This window comes from Psittacula echo (assembly GCF_963264785.1).
Source record: "Psittacula echo genome assembly, chromosome: 6".
Taxonomy (NCBI): domain Eukaryota; kingdom Metazoa; phylum Chordata; class Aves; order Psittaciformes; family Psittacidae; genus Psittacula; species Psittacula echo.
In genome coordinates, this window is record NC_137743.1 from 10,770,921 (window position 1) to 10,786,293 (window position 15,373).

Sequence of the window (15,373 nt, forward strand, 5' to 3'; positions counted from 1 at the left end):
TTTGCAGTTGCTTTTTTTTTTTTTTTATAAGTAATTGCCATTTTCATATAATAATATTATCAGTTCAATGCAAGAATAAGGTGGGAAAAGTACTGAAAAAAAAATCACAAGTCTTCTCTTCACAGGAATATGTAAACAGCCAAAGCCAAAAACCTGTGCCTGCTCCTCTTTCTTTGGAACAAGCTTTGTTACCAGCTATACTTCCATCAAGGTACAGATTTTCTGGGGGTTGGGAAAAGAGAAGGCAGGTTGGAGTATGCTTGTTATTTTAGTTTTCTACATTACATTCCAAGCGGTGCTTGAACTCCCCATTGTGTATAGAAAAACTGAAAACTTGGGTAATTGTAACTGCAGTTTATTATGAGTTGCATTCTTTCTGGATAGCTCTGTTCAAGCTCAAGGAGGCTTTTTTCTTTTTTAAATTTTAGTGAGCTCTGTAGGTTTAATTTTAAATTTTTTTTAATAACTTGGGGAAAAATGAGACCCTAAATGAAAAACTAAGGATTTGTTTTGAAACCTCAAAAACATTTCAGGTGGGTTTTGGTGTAATTTCAAAGCAAATAGAACTTGGGTCTGAGTACCCCTTGCTCAAGAAGGTGACTGTCACCTCCAGAACTGCAAAACTGTGCACAGAGGCTAGATCTGCATTTGTTACATGGATAAACGTTTTGGTTCAGGTGTTTGCTGGACTTGTATAAACCGGTGTGGTCCTGGTAGTGACAGAATCAGTCATTTGTCTTTATGAAGTTGTAGATCCATAAAAAAGACGATTTCTAGTTTGTAGGGAGGCTAGGCTGGAAATTGCCTTTTGGGCAGGTTTGCTTCATGTACTGTTGTCTAAATGTCATAATGTGATTTTTTATTATGTATTCAGACCTAATGATACTGTGGATGAAGGTGCAGAGGCCTCACTGCCCAACTCCAGGGATATCACCAGTGAACCCTTCAGAAGAGAACTAATATCCAACTTGGCTGAGCATATTTTGTTCAGTAAGTGTTATAGCATCACTATCAGCTACTTGTTTTGCTTTGCTGATTGTATGAACTAACTTGCTGTTTGGTAATGTTGTACTTCCCAATTCCCTCCATTCAGGTGATCATTTCATGACTTCAAATGCTCTATTGACAATTCTCTATCTTTTGTCTGCCTCCCTCCCTCTTCACAGTTTAATGAAATCTCTTTCTGATTAAGTACAAGCTTTTTGTTTTGTTTTGTTAACTTGTGTATTCCTTGGACTAGTATACTGAACTTGCTGTACTCTGAAGTGTTTCATTGTTATATTGATACATTGATGTCTTATCACTTCTTTTAAGAAGTTATTGTAGTGTCTTAATGGCATTATTTAAGATCATACTCACATGAACTCATCTAGCTGTGTGGACCAATGATGCCAGATTTTATAGGTTATGTGGTGTGTTTTTCAGTCAGATCTGTGATTTGTGGTAAAAGAGATGCCTACAAAACAGTAGTTAGTAAACTTTTAAGCTTTACTCAGCCTTCTTAGTTCAAATTAATTTGTTTAATACTGTTAACATGTAGACAAAGTACACCTTGTATTTAATTCAGAATGTACAGTTCTGTGCCAATATTGCTATTATTTGTATTGATTTTTTTAAAATGAGTGCTCTTTCACTTGTTACAATATTCTAAACTTCACAGGTGCTTAACAAGTTTGTCTTGTTTGCCTCTAGCTGCTAACAAGTCATGTGCTGTGATGTCTACCCACATTGTTGCCTGTTTGCTGCTGTACAGACACAGGCAGGTAAGGCCTCCATGCTGCTTAAATAGCCAGACATTACTTTGGCCTTGTTAATAAAAAAAATAGCATGTGTTTTACTATTGCATGATACTAAGAAGAAAGATGCATTTAATTTAGAAGTGGATTTCAGATAGTCTGAGTGCTAATATTTTAGTTGTTAGTGGATGCTTGAAGATAAGCCATTATTGATGGGGTGGTAACACTCATGTGGAAATAGATTTTGTAGTTTGAAATGTAGTTATGCTTTTCTTTTGAAGAGAACATGGGTTTGGTTCATTGTATTAAGATTGTATTTTATATCTCAAACATGTTCACCACTGAATATGCTAGAACCTCTTCTGTTACTTTTCAGATTAGTTTGGCTGTTCTTCAGTACTAGAATACTATATCACAATGACAGGATACTAATGTTTAACTGAAGCCTTGTGCATGGGGCTTGGATAAGATACTTTTTTCTCCTACAAGTGTGTTTTGCCTTTTTTTTTCTGAAATTTCTTCTCTTTCTAATCTGAAGCTTTCATTGCACATAAATTGAGAACGAATTGAAAAATACTGCTTGGATATGTAGTCTTGCTTGTCGAGGATGGTGTTGACATTCCCGTCAGTCTAGTCTTTCCAATTTCCTGCAATAAGGGGGCCAAAGAAGCATTTTACAATGTGATCTGAAGTCATCTTGACTAAAAGCTTTTCCTTGTGTCCCCAGCCAGTTGAACAATTCCTTTATTTACAACATTACCAGATAATAGATCACTAATTTTTTAGCATAGGTAATAGAAATAAGGTATCTCTAACAAGTTCTTGAAGAACAACTCTGGTCTCTGGAGGTTGTGAAATAAACCAAGATGCAAACAAAAAACCATTGCATTCCCAAATAGCTGCATGGCTTTAAAATGAAATTGCATGTAATTCAAAACCTGTGGGCTATGTGCAAAATCTCCATGAAAATTTTTGCTCATATGACTGTTGTGATTTGGCTGATTGACAGTTAGTGTACTGTTTGTGGTTCTGTGGTTTACAGATAAACACCTGTGCAGAAAAATTATTTAACTGTGTGACTGTTTTTCTTCCTAGGGAACTGATCTTTCCAGGTTGGTAGAAGATTTTTTCTCTATGAAGGAGGAGGTCTTAGCCCGTGACTTTGACTTGGGATTTTCAGGGAACTCAGACGATGTTGTCATGCATGCCATCCACTTGCTGGGGAACTGTGTAAATATCACAAACACAAGCCGAAACAATGAGTTCTTCATCACTCCCAGCACAACGATACCTGCTGTCTTTGAACTCAATTTCTACAGCAATGGAGTACTTCATGTATTCATTAAAGAGGCCATTATTGGTATGTTTCGGGGTTTACCAAGGAAAGGCTTTCTTGTAACCCATGAAGTCAAAGTATCTGCACAAAAAAACCTCATCAGTTTTTCATGTAATTTACTTTTATATATTTCTTCCCTCTCCCCTTCAACGATTGTGTTTTGTTTGTGGAATGTTTCCACTCATTTTTACGATCATCCTTGATCTTCCTTGGAAGTATTTGTGTATTGGTCACAGCCATAGGCAATGCACTATCAGAGTTTGAGTGAACATAGCAAAACCTGTGCTTTTACACAAACAAAATAGTGGTGACTTCTGTCTTTATTCTTCAGTTGCATGTGTAATGTTTGACAGCTTTTAGGCCAGAAATAGACAAACCAAAAGTTTTGTTTCCTTTGCTATAAAGCTCTTTGGAAAAATAAACTTTGCATATGTTTGTTTCTACTGTAGCCTGCAGTCTTCGTGCGGTTCAGAGTAGGAGGTACAGAAATGGTACCAATGGTGCTTCTCCCAGTTTGATTAGTCAAGAACACCTGGTCCGAAAAGCTGCCAGCTTGTGTTACTTGCTGTCTAATGAATTTACTGTATCTTTGGTAAGTAATTGTATTAATTGCCCATGTTTTAAATTTTTGTTCTGCTTGTAACTGCATATGTTCTTTTAAAATGAATTGATGCTTTTTTCAAGTGTCACAGTTCTGATACATTTGCTTTAAGGACAATCTGATGGTAGTGGGTAGCAAGAGGCTGAATGTAATTTGACAAAGATGGCATTATTCCATTTGCTTCAAGGAAATCTCTGAACATTTGAATGAATGTGGTTTATCAGGAGAGTTTGTCCAAAAGATATCTGGCCTGAAATAGCATGTGAATTAACTTGCCAAACTCCTGTCACTACCTAGTTTCCTTGGCCAGGTGTGACAACATCGTTTGATCTTATTTCAGCGGTACATACTGAGTGCATGCCTGCTGCTGATGCAAGTCCTGAAGTGGGTGCTGCTGGGGTGAGCCTGGAGCATTTCTGCTGTGCTGGCTTTGGGCTTTTCCTGAGAGAGGAAAGCTGCTCACTCTGTCAGCTACCCACAACTTGAGGTTGGGCTTCTTAATGCCTCCTACCAGATTTTGTGGTGTTTATGTCATTAGATGATGACAACTATATCTGCATTCTGCTTAAACTGTTTAAATTTTTTTACTTAAACAAATACAGGTTTCTGAGAGTAGCCAACTCATATGGGTTTGCATGGATGATTGAAATAATGCTGGGAACTAAGGCTTCAGATTCTGAAGATACTCTTAGTTAGCATAGGAGTGCTAGTCAGAGGGTGCCACGCCTGGCACTTAGTGGCAACTTTAAACATGGCCTGACTTTGTTACAAAACACTGAAGAAAGCTGATTCTATCTCAGTTCTCAGACACTTTGTATCCTTATGCTCTGGAGACTTGCGATTTAAGTGTTAGATGTTTTAATATGTAGGATTACTTAGAATTCTGGGGATTCTTGTATTTGTGCTTAAACTTGTGCACATATTTCTGACTTCTGCATTTATAAATGAAGCATAAGTCAAATTTAGTATTTTTGTCATTGCAATAATGTAGCTCATATGGTGGGGCTCTTCAGTGATCTTACCCTTCTGCTCTCAGAGATGGTAATTTTAACTTAGAAACATTTTCTGCATCATTATGAGCAATGTAAAAGAGGTTGTGTTTTGGGGGAGTGTTTTGTTTTAAGGTTTTTTTGTTTGTTTGTTTGTTACTTTTTTATGTTATTTTTATTCAGAGTTTCAAAATACATAGGAAATTTTTTCCTTTTCTAAGTAAATCACTGATGTAAGCGTCAATGATTTTAGTTTTACAATGATTTATTCCAGAATTTTTTAACTAAAATTTGGTTGGAGGTGATTAAAATGGGAGAATATTTGATGTGTTTTTTTACCAGCATAATGCATTTCTTAAGAAAACATTGGACAAGTTTCAAATATCCTATTTCACCATAATTTTTTTAATGTCTGCCAGGATAAACATAAGAGTGGTGCATTGGGATTATAGTGAATCTTCAGTAACTGGTTTGAAAGGAATAATAAGTGCTGTATCTAAAACATTCATACAGACTAGGGAGCTGGTCTTGCTGTAATGGTTATAATGGATATGATTTTTTCAGTGCATTTCTTTTATGTTGTGCAGCCTTGCCAGTTGATCTATCAAGTTTGCCATGAGTCTGTGGAAAGGCTGATTCAATACGGCATTCTTCTGGTGGCCGAGGTAAAGTGATAGAGATATTAAATGACCTTTGTTTTATGTGCTTGACTTTAGTCAAAGTAGTTTGTTTCTTAGTTGTGAGTCTTGTTCTAAAATGCATGCTGCTACTGAAAGCTTGTATTAACGGGTTCAGGACTGATACTATTCATTCTTATACTGTAAGCATCAGACATTTGGGTATAGTCATCATATGATGCTATTAATGACTCTGTAATTTCATTGTGCCGTTAAACCTACCAAGGAAGACACATGTTTTATACTGTCTTGTAAAATGGGGATTTATTTTATTATTGGAGCCCTTTCGGGCTGTAGCATAGTTACATGGACATTTACTTTCTACTCTACAGGAGTCAGTAGTCCAGATTTTTTGTCCTTATTCGATTCTTTTGCATTGATCTCAAAACTATTGTACACCTCTTCTACTAGCACAATTTGCAGTTTCAGGGATGTACTGGAGTTGCTATATGGTACAATCTGCCATAGGTGTACAGTGTAAAGAAAACCTGGGGAAGAGGGGGCAGCTGACTTGCCATGCCTTTGCTACCCCAGCTTTTTTTGTGCACAGTAAACAAACCTTGATGCCCAGGAAGAAGTAGCAAAATTTAAAGAGCATGTGGAAAAGAAGTTATGCGTTCGGCTGCTTTCTTCTTGCAGCTCTCCAGTTTCAGAGGCTAGTGATGCTTCTGGTGTATTTGTCAGTGGCCACTGCTTCACTCTAATCTTGCTGCATACCTCTTGATACATGCTTCCATTTTTAATATATGTAACCATAGGTACTAAATACTTAATAAAACTGAATATTAAACATTCTCCTCTGGAGTTACTAGTGCTTGCTTTTTATCTGAACTAATGACGTTGTGAGGCACTAAGTTGTAATCGTTAATAAGACAAATCCAAAAATAAATGTTAATCAGAGGATTAGAAAGAAACCTGTATGTTCCATACCTGGGGCCAGATGAGGAAAATAGTTGTGGACTGTAGTAGATATGCACCTCTGTCTACTCAAGCATGAAACCTGTCTTGAGAGTTCTTCTGTAAGTTTTGGTTGCGACTCTGGTACTTTACAACTGGAATATAGATAAGTATCAGGCAGTATATAAGTATTTGTATGTGCTGATACACGTCACCAGTGCAACATTTGAACACTTGAAAAGGACATATATTCATCAGTGCATTTCTTATACTTAGAAAACCTCTGAATCTCCTTACTCTTTTTAAAATGTTATGAATTTGTGTAATCAGTGCAAACACTGTAGAACAGTGGTCGTTCCATGAGTTCGGACAGGCTGGAAATGTTTGTGGGGGTTTTACAACCTGTTCTCTAAGAAAGATCGCTAGCTTCTGCCCCTTCCAGTGATTTCAGTTTGCTGCTGACATTAACACATTGATTAATTTCCCATTATGTTGAGCTTCATTGAGCCCTGCTATTTTTTTTTAACACTTTTCCTGTAATTCTAGTGTCTGCTTCAAAAACTAAGAAATATTCCTAACACCTAGTGATTTCTGGTCTTTTTCTAAACTTCTTTTATGACTTCTGCTTTGTTCAAAATGCAAGATTGGAAGGATGTTATTCTTCATTAGCTGCAGAGGCCTTTTTCATTGACATTGATATGACAGTAATCACATCTGTGAGGTGTCTGTTATCCATTTGGTTTTAATCTTGCCTGATTCACGTTTCTAAATGGAATAACTGTGAGGGATCTTTCTTCAGTGATGTAGTACTGGTGACCTCTGGAAAAAAATCTTTCTGTTCTGCTACTTTGAGCAGAACAAGTAATGGAGAATGATTGATACTAAGACTTCCCTTACTCTTTCTAATGCAACTGAAAACACTTCTTTGACAAGTGCTACTATATGGCTTCTGGTAGGAAGATTCAGCAACACTTTTGCATTTTTATGTGATGGGCAAACTATAAAGAAAAACAGCCTTTTTCACCAAATGTCTCATTTCTTCCTGCTTGTCTGAACCCTGTCTATAATTGGGTCTCACCTGCTTTCATTAAATTCTGATTAGCAAATGGACTAATTCGTATGAGATTGTAAAATAAATCTATTGTTGGCCTGGGTTTAGGTTCTTATTTACCACTTTGCCTTTCAAATTTAAGCAGGATGATCAGGAGGACGTTAGCCCCAGTCTTACAGAACACCAATGGAATAAGAAACTACCTGAGCCATTATCTTGGAGAAGTGATGAGGAAGATGAAGACAGCGATTTTGGAGAAGAGCAGAGAGATTGCTACCTGAAGGTAATATGATCCTAGGGCTACTAACATTGAAGCCTGTTGTGGGAGATACAAACTACTTCACTAGTTCAGGAGGGGTAAAGATAATTTTTTATTATTGGCTCGCAGTGTTTGTTGCATTTTGCTATGGTCAGTAAAACACCTTTCACTCCTCCCCATGAGGAAACATCCGAAGAATAATCTCATAGGAGGTGGAAGGACAGTGGTTACTGTCATGACAACTGAAAAAGGCATAAGTATCTTAGGATCTGAATATTTTATTCTTTATTGACTGCATACACTCTAAAAGGGGCACATTTGCCTGGTATTTGTTTTCAGCCTAAATTTCACTTCATAGATTGATCATGTTGATGTTAGCCATAATGCAAGTTTTCTTACAGGGCTAACACAAACACTCTTGAGGATATCTTGTTAACGCTTAGAAACTCATATCCATCTCTGAATGTATGGCAACCCTTCTGCTGGCTGCAGAACAGTGCGATGTCTTTAATTTTATCTTAGGAAAATAGTTATTAATACCCTGATGGAGAAAAAAGTGGCATTGATCTGTGATGTGCAGTGCTTATTTTGTCCGTCATGGTAAACTGGTTTTCTGACGGGCTTTCTTAATGTTCTGTGATGTGCTCTTTTTTGTATCATGAATTATTTTGGCTACTGCTGTGCCATGTACTGTGTTGCAGGGTGTTTCATGTTTCCACTGGTCTCTGTCACTTAAGCTCTTGTTGCCCTTTCATAGGTGAGCCAGTCTCAGGAGCACCAGCAGTACATCACTTTCCTGCAGAGGTTGTTGGGACCTTTACTGGAGGCATATAGCTCTGTTGTCATCTTTGTGCACAACTTTAGTGGTCCTGTTTTAGAGTCTGAATACCTTCAAAAGTTACACAGGCACTTAATAAGCAGGACGGAGAAGAATGTTGCTGTATATGGTATGTTAAACTGTTTTTGGAACTGGATTTGATTAATTCTATTCTTCCTATCACAAGGTAGCCCAAATCCAACTGCAGTTTGCTTACATCTGGGTTTTCTTTCTTGCAGCTGAGAGTGCTACCTACAGTCATGTGAAAAATGCATTGAAAGTGTTTAAGGAAATCGGGGTAAGTGTGCTGTGATCAAAGCTGGAGACTGTTAAGTTTCATTTTAATAGTCAGAATAATTTTGACAATTTGTGGAACCTGTTCAATGTCAGTTCAAAATCTGTGAATGTATCTATGCAAATGTATTGTGTGTTTTGAGCACTTTGCTTTCCTTAAAGCTTGGGGCTGTAAGAGAAGAGCACATATTGTGAAACAGGGCACTTCTTGCCCCTGAGGAAACGTGTCTAGATGAGGGTTGGATAACTAGGTGTTTTTATTCACGGCAAATGAAGTTCCTGTGCTCTACTCCATATCCTTACTGGACATCAGTGACTGTGCTGGAAAGCTGAGAGCATGCTCTGTGCTTATTAACACCTACATTTCATTTGGATGACTACTTAAATGTACAAAAAGTATTAGCTGAATTTTGACTTAGCAGTGATCAGTACTCTAGGGGAACCATCCCAATAGACCCACACTGTCCACCATGAGGATACAGGTGTTCTTTAAAATAAAGGATCAGTTTTGCACTTTACTACTAGCATTTTGAATTTTAAATCCCCTAACTAGAGTCCCCTTCAGCCCTGTGGAGAAGGACTTGGGGGTGTTGGTCGATGAGAAAATGAACATGAGCCAGATTCAGTGTGCAATCGCAGCCCAGAAAGCCAACCGTATCCTGGGCTGCATCAAGGGGAGCATGACCAGCAGGTCGAAGGAGGTGATCCTGCCCCTGTACTCTGCTGTTGTGAGATCTCACTTGGCATATTGTGTACAGTTCTGGTGTCCTCAACATAAAAAGGACATGGAACTGTTGGAACAAGTCCAGAGGAGGGCCACAAGGATGATCACGGGGCTGGAGCACCTCCTATGTGAAGATAGGCTGAGAAAGTTGGGGCTGTTCAGCCTGAAGAAGAGAAGGCTGGGAGGAGACCTCATAGCAGCCTTCCAGTATCTGAAGGGGGCCTATACGGATGCTGGAGAGGGACTCTTCATCAGGGACTGTAGTGATAGGACAAGGGGTAGCAGGTTCAAACTTAACCAGGGGAAGTTTAGATTGGATATAAGGAAGAAGTTCTTTACTGTGAGGGTGGTGAGGCACTGGAATGGGTTGCCCAGAGAGGTTGTGAATGCTCCATCCCTGGCGGTGTTCAAGGCCAGATTGGAGAGAGCCATGGGTGACATGGTTTAGTGTGGGGTGTCCCTGCCAATGGCAGGGGGTTGGAACTAGATGATCTTAAGGTCCTTTCCAACCCTAACTATTCTATGACTTTGCAAATGAAGGGGTTTTCTTTCAGCTAAATAATACGGCTTCCTGAATGCCAGATGGGATTTAGCATTTCAATTTTGGAAGCATCAGCATTTAGACAAAGTATTGCTAGAGAAGGGTTTCGAAATCTTTGTCTTTAATTCTAATGTGGAATCATAGAATCATAGAATCATAGAATAGTAATGTGTAAGTAATCTAACAATAGTTAGACTATAGTAAAGCCTATAGTAAAGGTATCTTCCTGTAAGAGCTGTAAAGAAATCACATACCAAATTGATCATTTTTAATTCATTCTGCCGTTGGAAAAGAGGAGCTAGGTAGCATCTGCTAAGCATCTATTCATGGTATAGCATCTGAATTCTTGTTATCAAAGTGCTTTCACTTTGAATTCAGATGCCTTTTAAATGCTTGTTTATCCCTTGCTGTTAAGAGTTGGCTGTTTATCATACTTTTTCTCAGATTCTATTCTTCCATACCATTTGAAGTACTTCAACATTGAGTGAATTCTAATAATAACCCCTTATGACACAGAAGTTGGAACTGGATGATCTTAAGGTCCTTTCCAACCCAAACCATTATATGAGTCTATGAATATCTAACGGCATTACCATGTAAGCCTTCAGGAAGGGGAAAAAAAAGTCCTGTAAATGAGGGCAAATTTATTAAAGACCGTAACATTTTCATCACAAAAAAAAGGATATCCCTTTAACATGGTGATACTTACATATATTCATGCTGTGCTTTAGGTTTTCAGTCAGACAACACAAAGAAGAGACACCATTTTGGAACTAAGCACTACATTCCTACCTCAGCGCAACAGGCAAAAACTACTGGAATTCATCATGAGCTTCATGGTATTATAGACCACCTATAGCACCTTAGTCCAGGGACACAAAGACAGGTTTTGAGACTGTGTCAAAGCCTGGGGACATTCGCTAATCCTTCAAAGTGTGAGGTGCCACTCTCTGGGTAAGGCCTTCTCTGACCTGAACTACTGGAAGACAAGTGCCTTCTTACGTATGCATTTATGGGTTTCTTACAGTCCCAATCCTGTTGTAATTACAGTGATACTCACATGACACTTTGGATACAAGTAATTAAACATGTTGCAAAAAATAAGGTTAATTATTAGAATTAGACTTAAAATGAAGAATAAAGTTTTATCAGTGTTATGTTTTAACTATACTTTTAAAGACTGTAACAGATGCACAAACGCACATATTGGTGATCTGTAGCTAACCCTGAGATCTTGAGTTTAGTGGCAACAGAGCTTATGGCATAAACAAATTAATTCCAATTCAGTTTTACTGTTTTAAATAAATGGCTAAAAATTGCTTAGGCAGGATAAATATTTCATGGATAAAGCCATAGTTTTTCATAAATATTAACATAAATGCCAAAATTCTAATGAGAATAACAGTTATAGACATCTGAGAATAATGATCATGTAGCAGATGATTGTGAGAAACATTGGCAGCAGGCACACCTTGCACTCTTAGAGCAGTGGTAAACTGCACTAATCACTGCTGCCATGAAGAATGTGAGAGTAGCATTCTTGTTTTTATTATGGCATCTGTCATTCAGACAGATAAAAGTCAGGAGACAGTTGCCTGAATGTGAATATCATGTAAAATCTTAGATTATTTAATTGAAAAAAGCTGTTAAGTTTGGTTTTGTTTTGTTTTTAATTAATAGGATGTCAGATTTGGTTTTTAAAAGTGAAGTAAAGACTTGATTTGGTGAAATAATTGTGGCCCTAAAAATTTCAGCAATAACTTCCGCAGTTCTTCAGAAACGTGTTCATATTGTATTCTGTTGTTGAGCAGGTCTAAATTGGCATGAAGTAGTAACCTCTAGAAACGCAGAAATATCAGAAACAATGTACTTTTGACTCTGATGTACAGAGTCCAAACTGACTTACAAATAAAATCATAGACCAATTTGTGATGAATAAATTCTGTCGTCTGAAACAGGACTCTGGGTCTTGCGATTTGATCCTTTCACATGGAGGACTTGCACTGTAGATTTCATCTTCATGTGAGTGGAGATCAGATTGCAACCTGTAGTCCTGTATTTTAGTACAGCTGATCTAGCTGAAGCAATAACTTGATGGTATGTGAAGCTGGTTTGTTTTGCTTGTGAAATGCGGTTTTCCTCATTTAGACTGCCTTCTATTTGAGGCAAATCAAACATTTTGATTACTGCAGTGTTTCACTTCATTCTCACATCCTGGCCTTGTGAACAGAAAATCCCCCAAACTTCATCACGTAGTCTCTGTTGCTTAACATAAATACGGAAAAACATACTTGAATCCCAGCACTTGCACTGTTAATGCCAGCACAAAACCGATGCAGACAATTTGAGTTTGTGGCCAAGGATCTTGCATTTATACTGCACATATGTCAAAAGGAATGTTTCTGTAAATTTTTTTATTAAATGCTATTAATATTTTAAACGGGCGGTTTATAGTTTATTAGCATTCTACTGTTAGCACTGTGAGACGCATGTGTTCTGTCACTAAACCAGGTGCTCTACAACACTTAAAGAATTTCTGAACCAAAGCTACATATAATATGGATAGAAACTGACCCTAGAGTCGCTTTTGTTGTTACATCCTTCTGCTGTCTCAGGAGGATAGTGACTACATCACACATAATTTGTTTTGTGAAGTCTTTCTAGCTATTTAGAAAACAGTTTCATCTCATACTAGCTGATGTTAACCTGACGAGTGCTCCATACGACAGTTGTTGCTGATGACTTCCATTTAATGTCAAAAAAAAGACTAGGTGCTTCTGAATAATGAGCTTTCATAGTTTACTGCATTTCAGTAAATCTCAAGTGTACTAACAGCAAAGATTGTACATCAAACAGATTTTTAAAAGTAAAGCAGTATGAAATAAACAAAACTTGAGTCATTTTAAGAAGAATGTTCTGCCAGTTGATGTATTAGTTACCGTAAAACCCAGGAGTACTGTGGTCACTGGAGTGTTCTGGCTAGGTGTTAGAGGTAAATGATAGCTTACATTTAAAAATAAGTAAATAAATCTGGTTAATACAAATCAGTGAGTGGGTAGGGCAGTAATGCATGGGAATACACGTTAATGCATACGTTGAGTATGCAGAGGGAGGGGGCACCTCTAAAACTAGTTTGGTTTTGTGTGAAAATAACCCTGCATGTGAGAAGTCAGTACTACAAATCATATGCCACTGGAAGCCTTTGCATTCTGCAGGAAGTGTGTATGTACACATATATATGCAAGTGTGTATATTATGACACTCAAGAGCTATGCTTTTCCCTGAAAATAAAGCACAGAATATAAAATTATCAGACTGTAACAGTTAAAAACTGAAACCAACACTTTTGCACTGTATTTACACCTTCAGTGTCTTCTGATTCTTATTAATATCTCATGTTTCTTTGGTTGATAGAATTCCACGTTGAGTTAATTTCGGTGAAGGTGAAGTTAACCAGTAAAGAAGAAAGGTCTGGCCCTGAATTACCACTGATGTATTTTAAGACTCTCCTCTTATAAAGACTTGCACAAGTCTTGTCATTCTTATGAGCATATTACTCAGGTGTGCAAGTCTTTTGGGGCCAGGATCTTTCAAGATATGAGAAACTTAATCGTTCCACATGCATCCTAGAGGTATCACATTCTTAGAGTGATGAGAATGTAGAATTCCCCTTCTGCCACAGCTACCCAGCCCCCCAGGGATCATAAGCTTGTTAATGCGTTTACTTCCTCCTCACACTGACATTGGAGGCATACCTGCCTTCCTTTGGACAGTATAGGGCTTTATTTGCCTAGCTTTGATTAGGAAGCGTATCCACACACTTGCCTTCAGCTGACTGCTCCACAGAGAAATATCAGAACCACCAGGCAGAAGAAAATTGGGGTGGGAGGTGATGTAAGATACTGTTGCTCTTGTGTTTCTGTGGTATTGAGCCTGATACTGCTTCCTTGAGAATGTTACCATGTTTTACCTGTTATGTGTAATGCTGTGCCTGTTGTAGAAGCACAGAGGTGTACTGGAGTCATTTTAATAATTAAACTGTTTGCTAATATGACATTTAACAAGTTTTCCTAGTGTTTTTTGGGGTTGGTTTTGTTTTTTGTTTCTGTGTGTGGTTGATTTTGGGGTTTTTTTGGGTTGTTTTTTAAATAACCTGCTAAGATAATTCATTCAGTAACTTTGGCCCATTCCAGGTCATTTCTGAAATTAAACAATTAAAAGCTTTTACTGTAAATGTATCTCTAGCAATGCATGTGCTGGAGCAGAACCATTAGACAAGCAGATTGAAGAGACATCCTGACTCCCTAGTCACTGTTTTGTTATGAAGCAGAGTTATCATTTTGCTCTTCTTTCCCCATTCCTGCAAGGCTCTTGTATGTGTCTTTCTCTTTCCTCTCGCCTTATGGGGGGTGTGAGGGTGTCATTCTGGAGTCTGGGATGACACTGATGCTACAGACTGTCCCTTCTCATGGTGATTTCAAGCTGACCTGGAGGGCAGTAAGCACCTGTCAGCAATTCTGACAGCATCTGGCAAATGTGAATCTATTGGAGTGGTGCTTTAATACAATAAAACCTGCATAGATGATCATTACTTAAATTGAGAAGGAGGGATGCTGTTTCACTCTTCAAGAAGAAAAAACCAAGATGTTGTGATCCACTGATTCTTTAAGAGGCCTCTAGCAATGTTCACATGCAAGCAAGACTCGATTAATTGACAACTCTAGGCTGAGGCAGGAAGCTGAAATTCAATTATTGTCCATAGCTTGAATAAAACCCAATTCTTATTGGTGATGACCTTACATGTTATTCTTTCTGTAAATGTCTTCCTGTTTCTCAGCCTTTTAAAATCCCAAATGTCGGATAAAGCACTTATCCCAATTTTTTGCTTAATTCGGTTATCTTGTAATAAAAGCTTGTCAGGCTTGTTTAGAAGGATCACTTGATTTGAGCTCTCTGCTTTGTTCTCACTTATGGTACACCAAGTTTTCAGCAGCCCTGTATTTTCAAGGTAAGTTCCACATGGATCTGAACTGCTGCTTGAAAACATGTTCTTTTTAGTCTTTTATAGATGTTCATTGCACTTTGCATTTGCTGGGTGAGATGTATCATCCTTATTAATTCTTCTGTAAGTTGGTGCACCTGTTAATGTAATTGTCCAAGTATCATAGTTGATTCCGTCATTAGAATAAGGAACTTTCTGGCTTTGGGGAAGAAACATGAAGGAAGTGTTCATTGCTGTGTGTTATGCTGGAGTTCAGACCTGGGAGACCATAAATCCCAAAGAAACTTCTAGATTTCATCTGTCAGAGAACATTGACAGTTACAGATACAAAAGCTATTTAATTATTGTATAGCTATTAGTTATACAAATACATGTGTATGTAGTTATGCAGTGCAAAATTTCAGTAAAGGATGCATGGCATAATTGCTATGAGTAATCTGCGTTAAAAG

General features: G+C 37.8%; 1 protein-coding gene across 2 annotated transcripts in view; it reads left to right on the forward strand.

The window, feature by feature from the left end:
- The window catches only part of GPAM (glycerol-3-phosphate acyltransferase, mitochondrial), a 29,366-nt gene extending 18,416 nt beyond the window's left edge, over positions 1–10,950 (forward strand). For both annotated transcript variants that reach the window (XM_080621648.1, XM_080621647.1), the window contains 10 exons: positions 126–211; positions 875–990; positions 1,693–1,763; positions 2,832–3,096; positions 3,522–3,664; positions 5,250–5,327; positions 7,430–7,570; positions 8,304–8,493; positions 8,603–8,661; positions 10,654–10,950. In XM_080621648.1, coding sequence (XP_080477774.1) covers positions 126–211; positions 875–990; positions 1,693–1,763; positions 2,832–3,096; positions 3,522–3,664; positions 5,250–5,327; positions 7,430–7,570; positions 8,304–8,493; positions 8,603–8,661; positions 10,654–10,770 — 1,266 coding nt within the window. In that variant the 3' untranslated portion in view covers positions 10,771–10,950. The remainder of the gene's footprint in view (positions 1–125; positions 212–874; positions 991–1,692; positions 1,764–2,831; positions 3,097–3,521; positions 3,665–5,249; positions 5,328–7,429; positions 7,571–8,303; positions 8,494–8,602; positions 8,662–10,653) is intronic.
- The last annotated feature ends 4,423 nt before the right edge of the window (positions 10,951–15,373 follow it).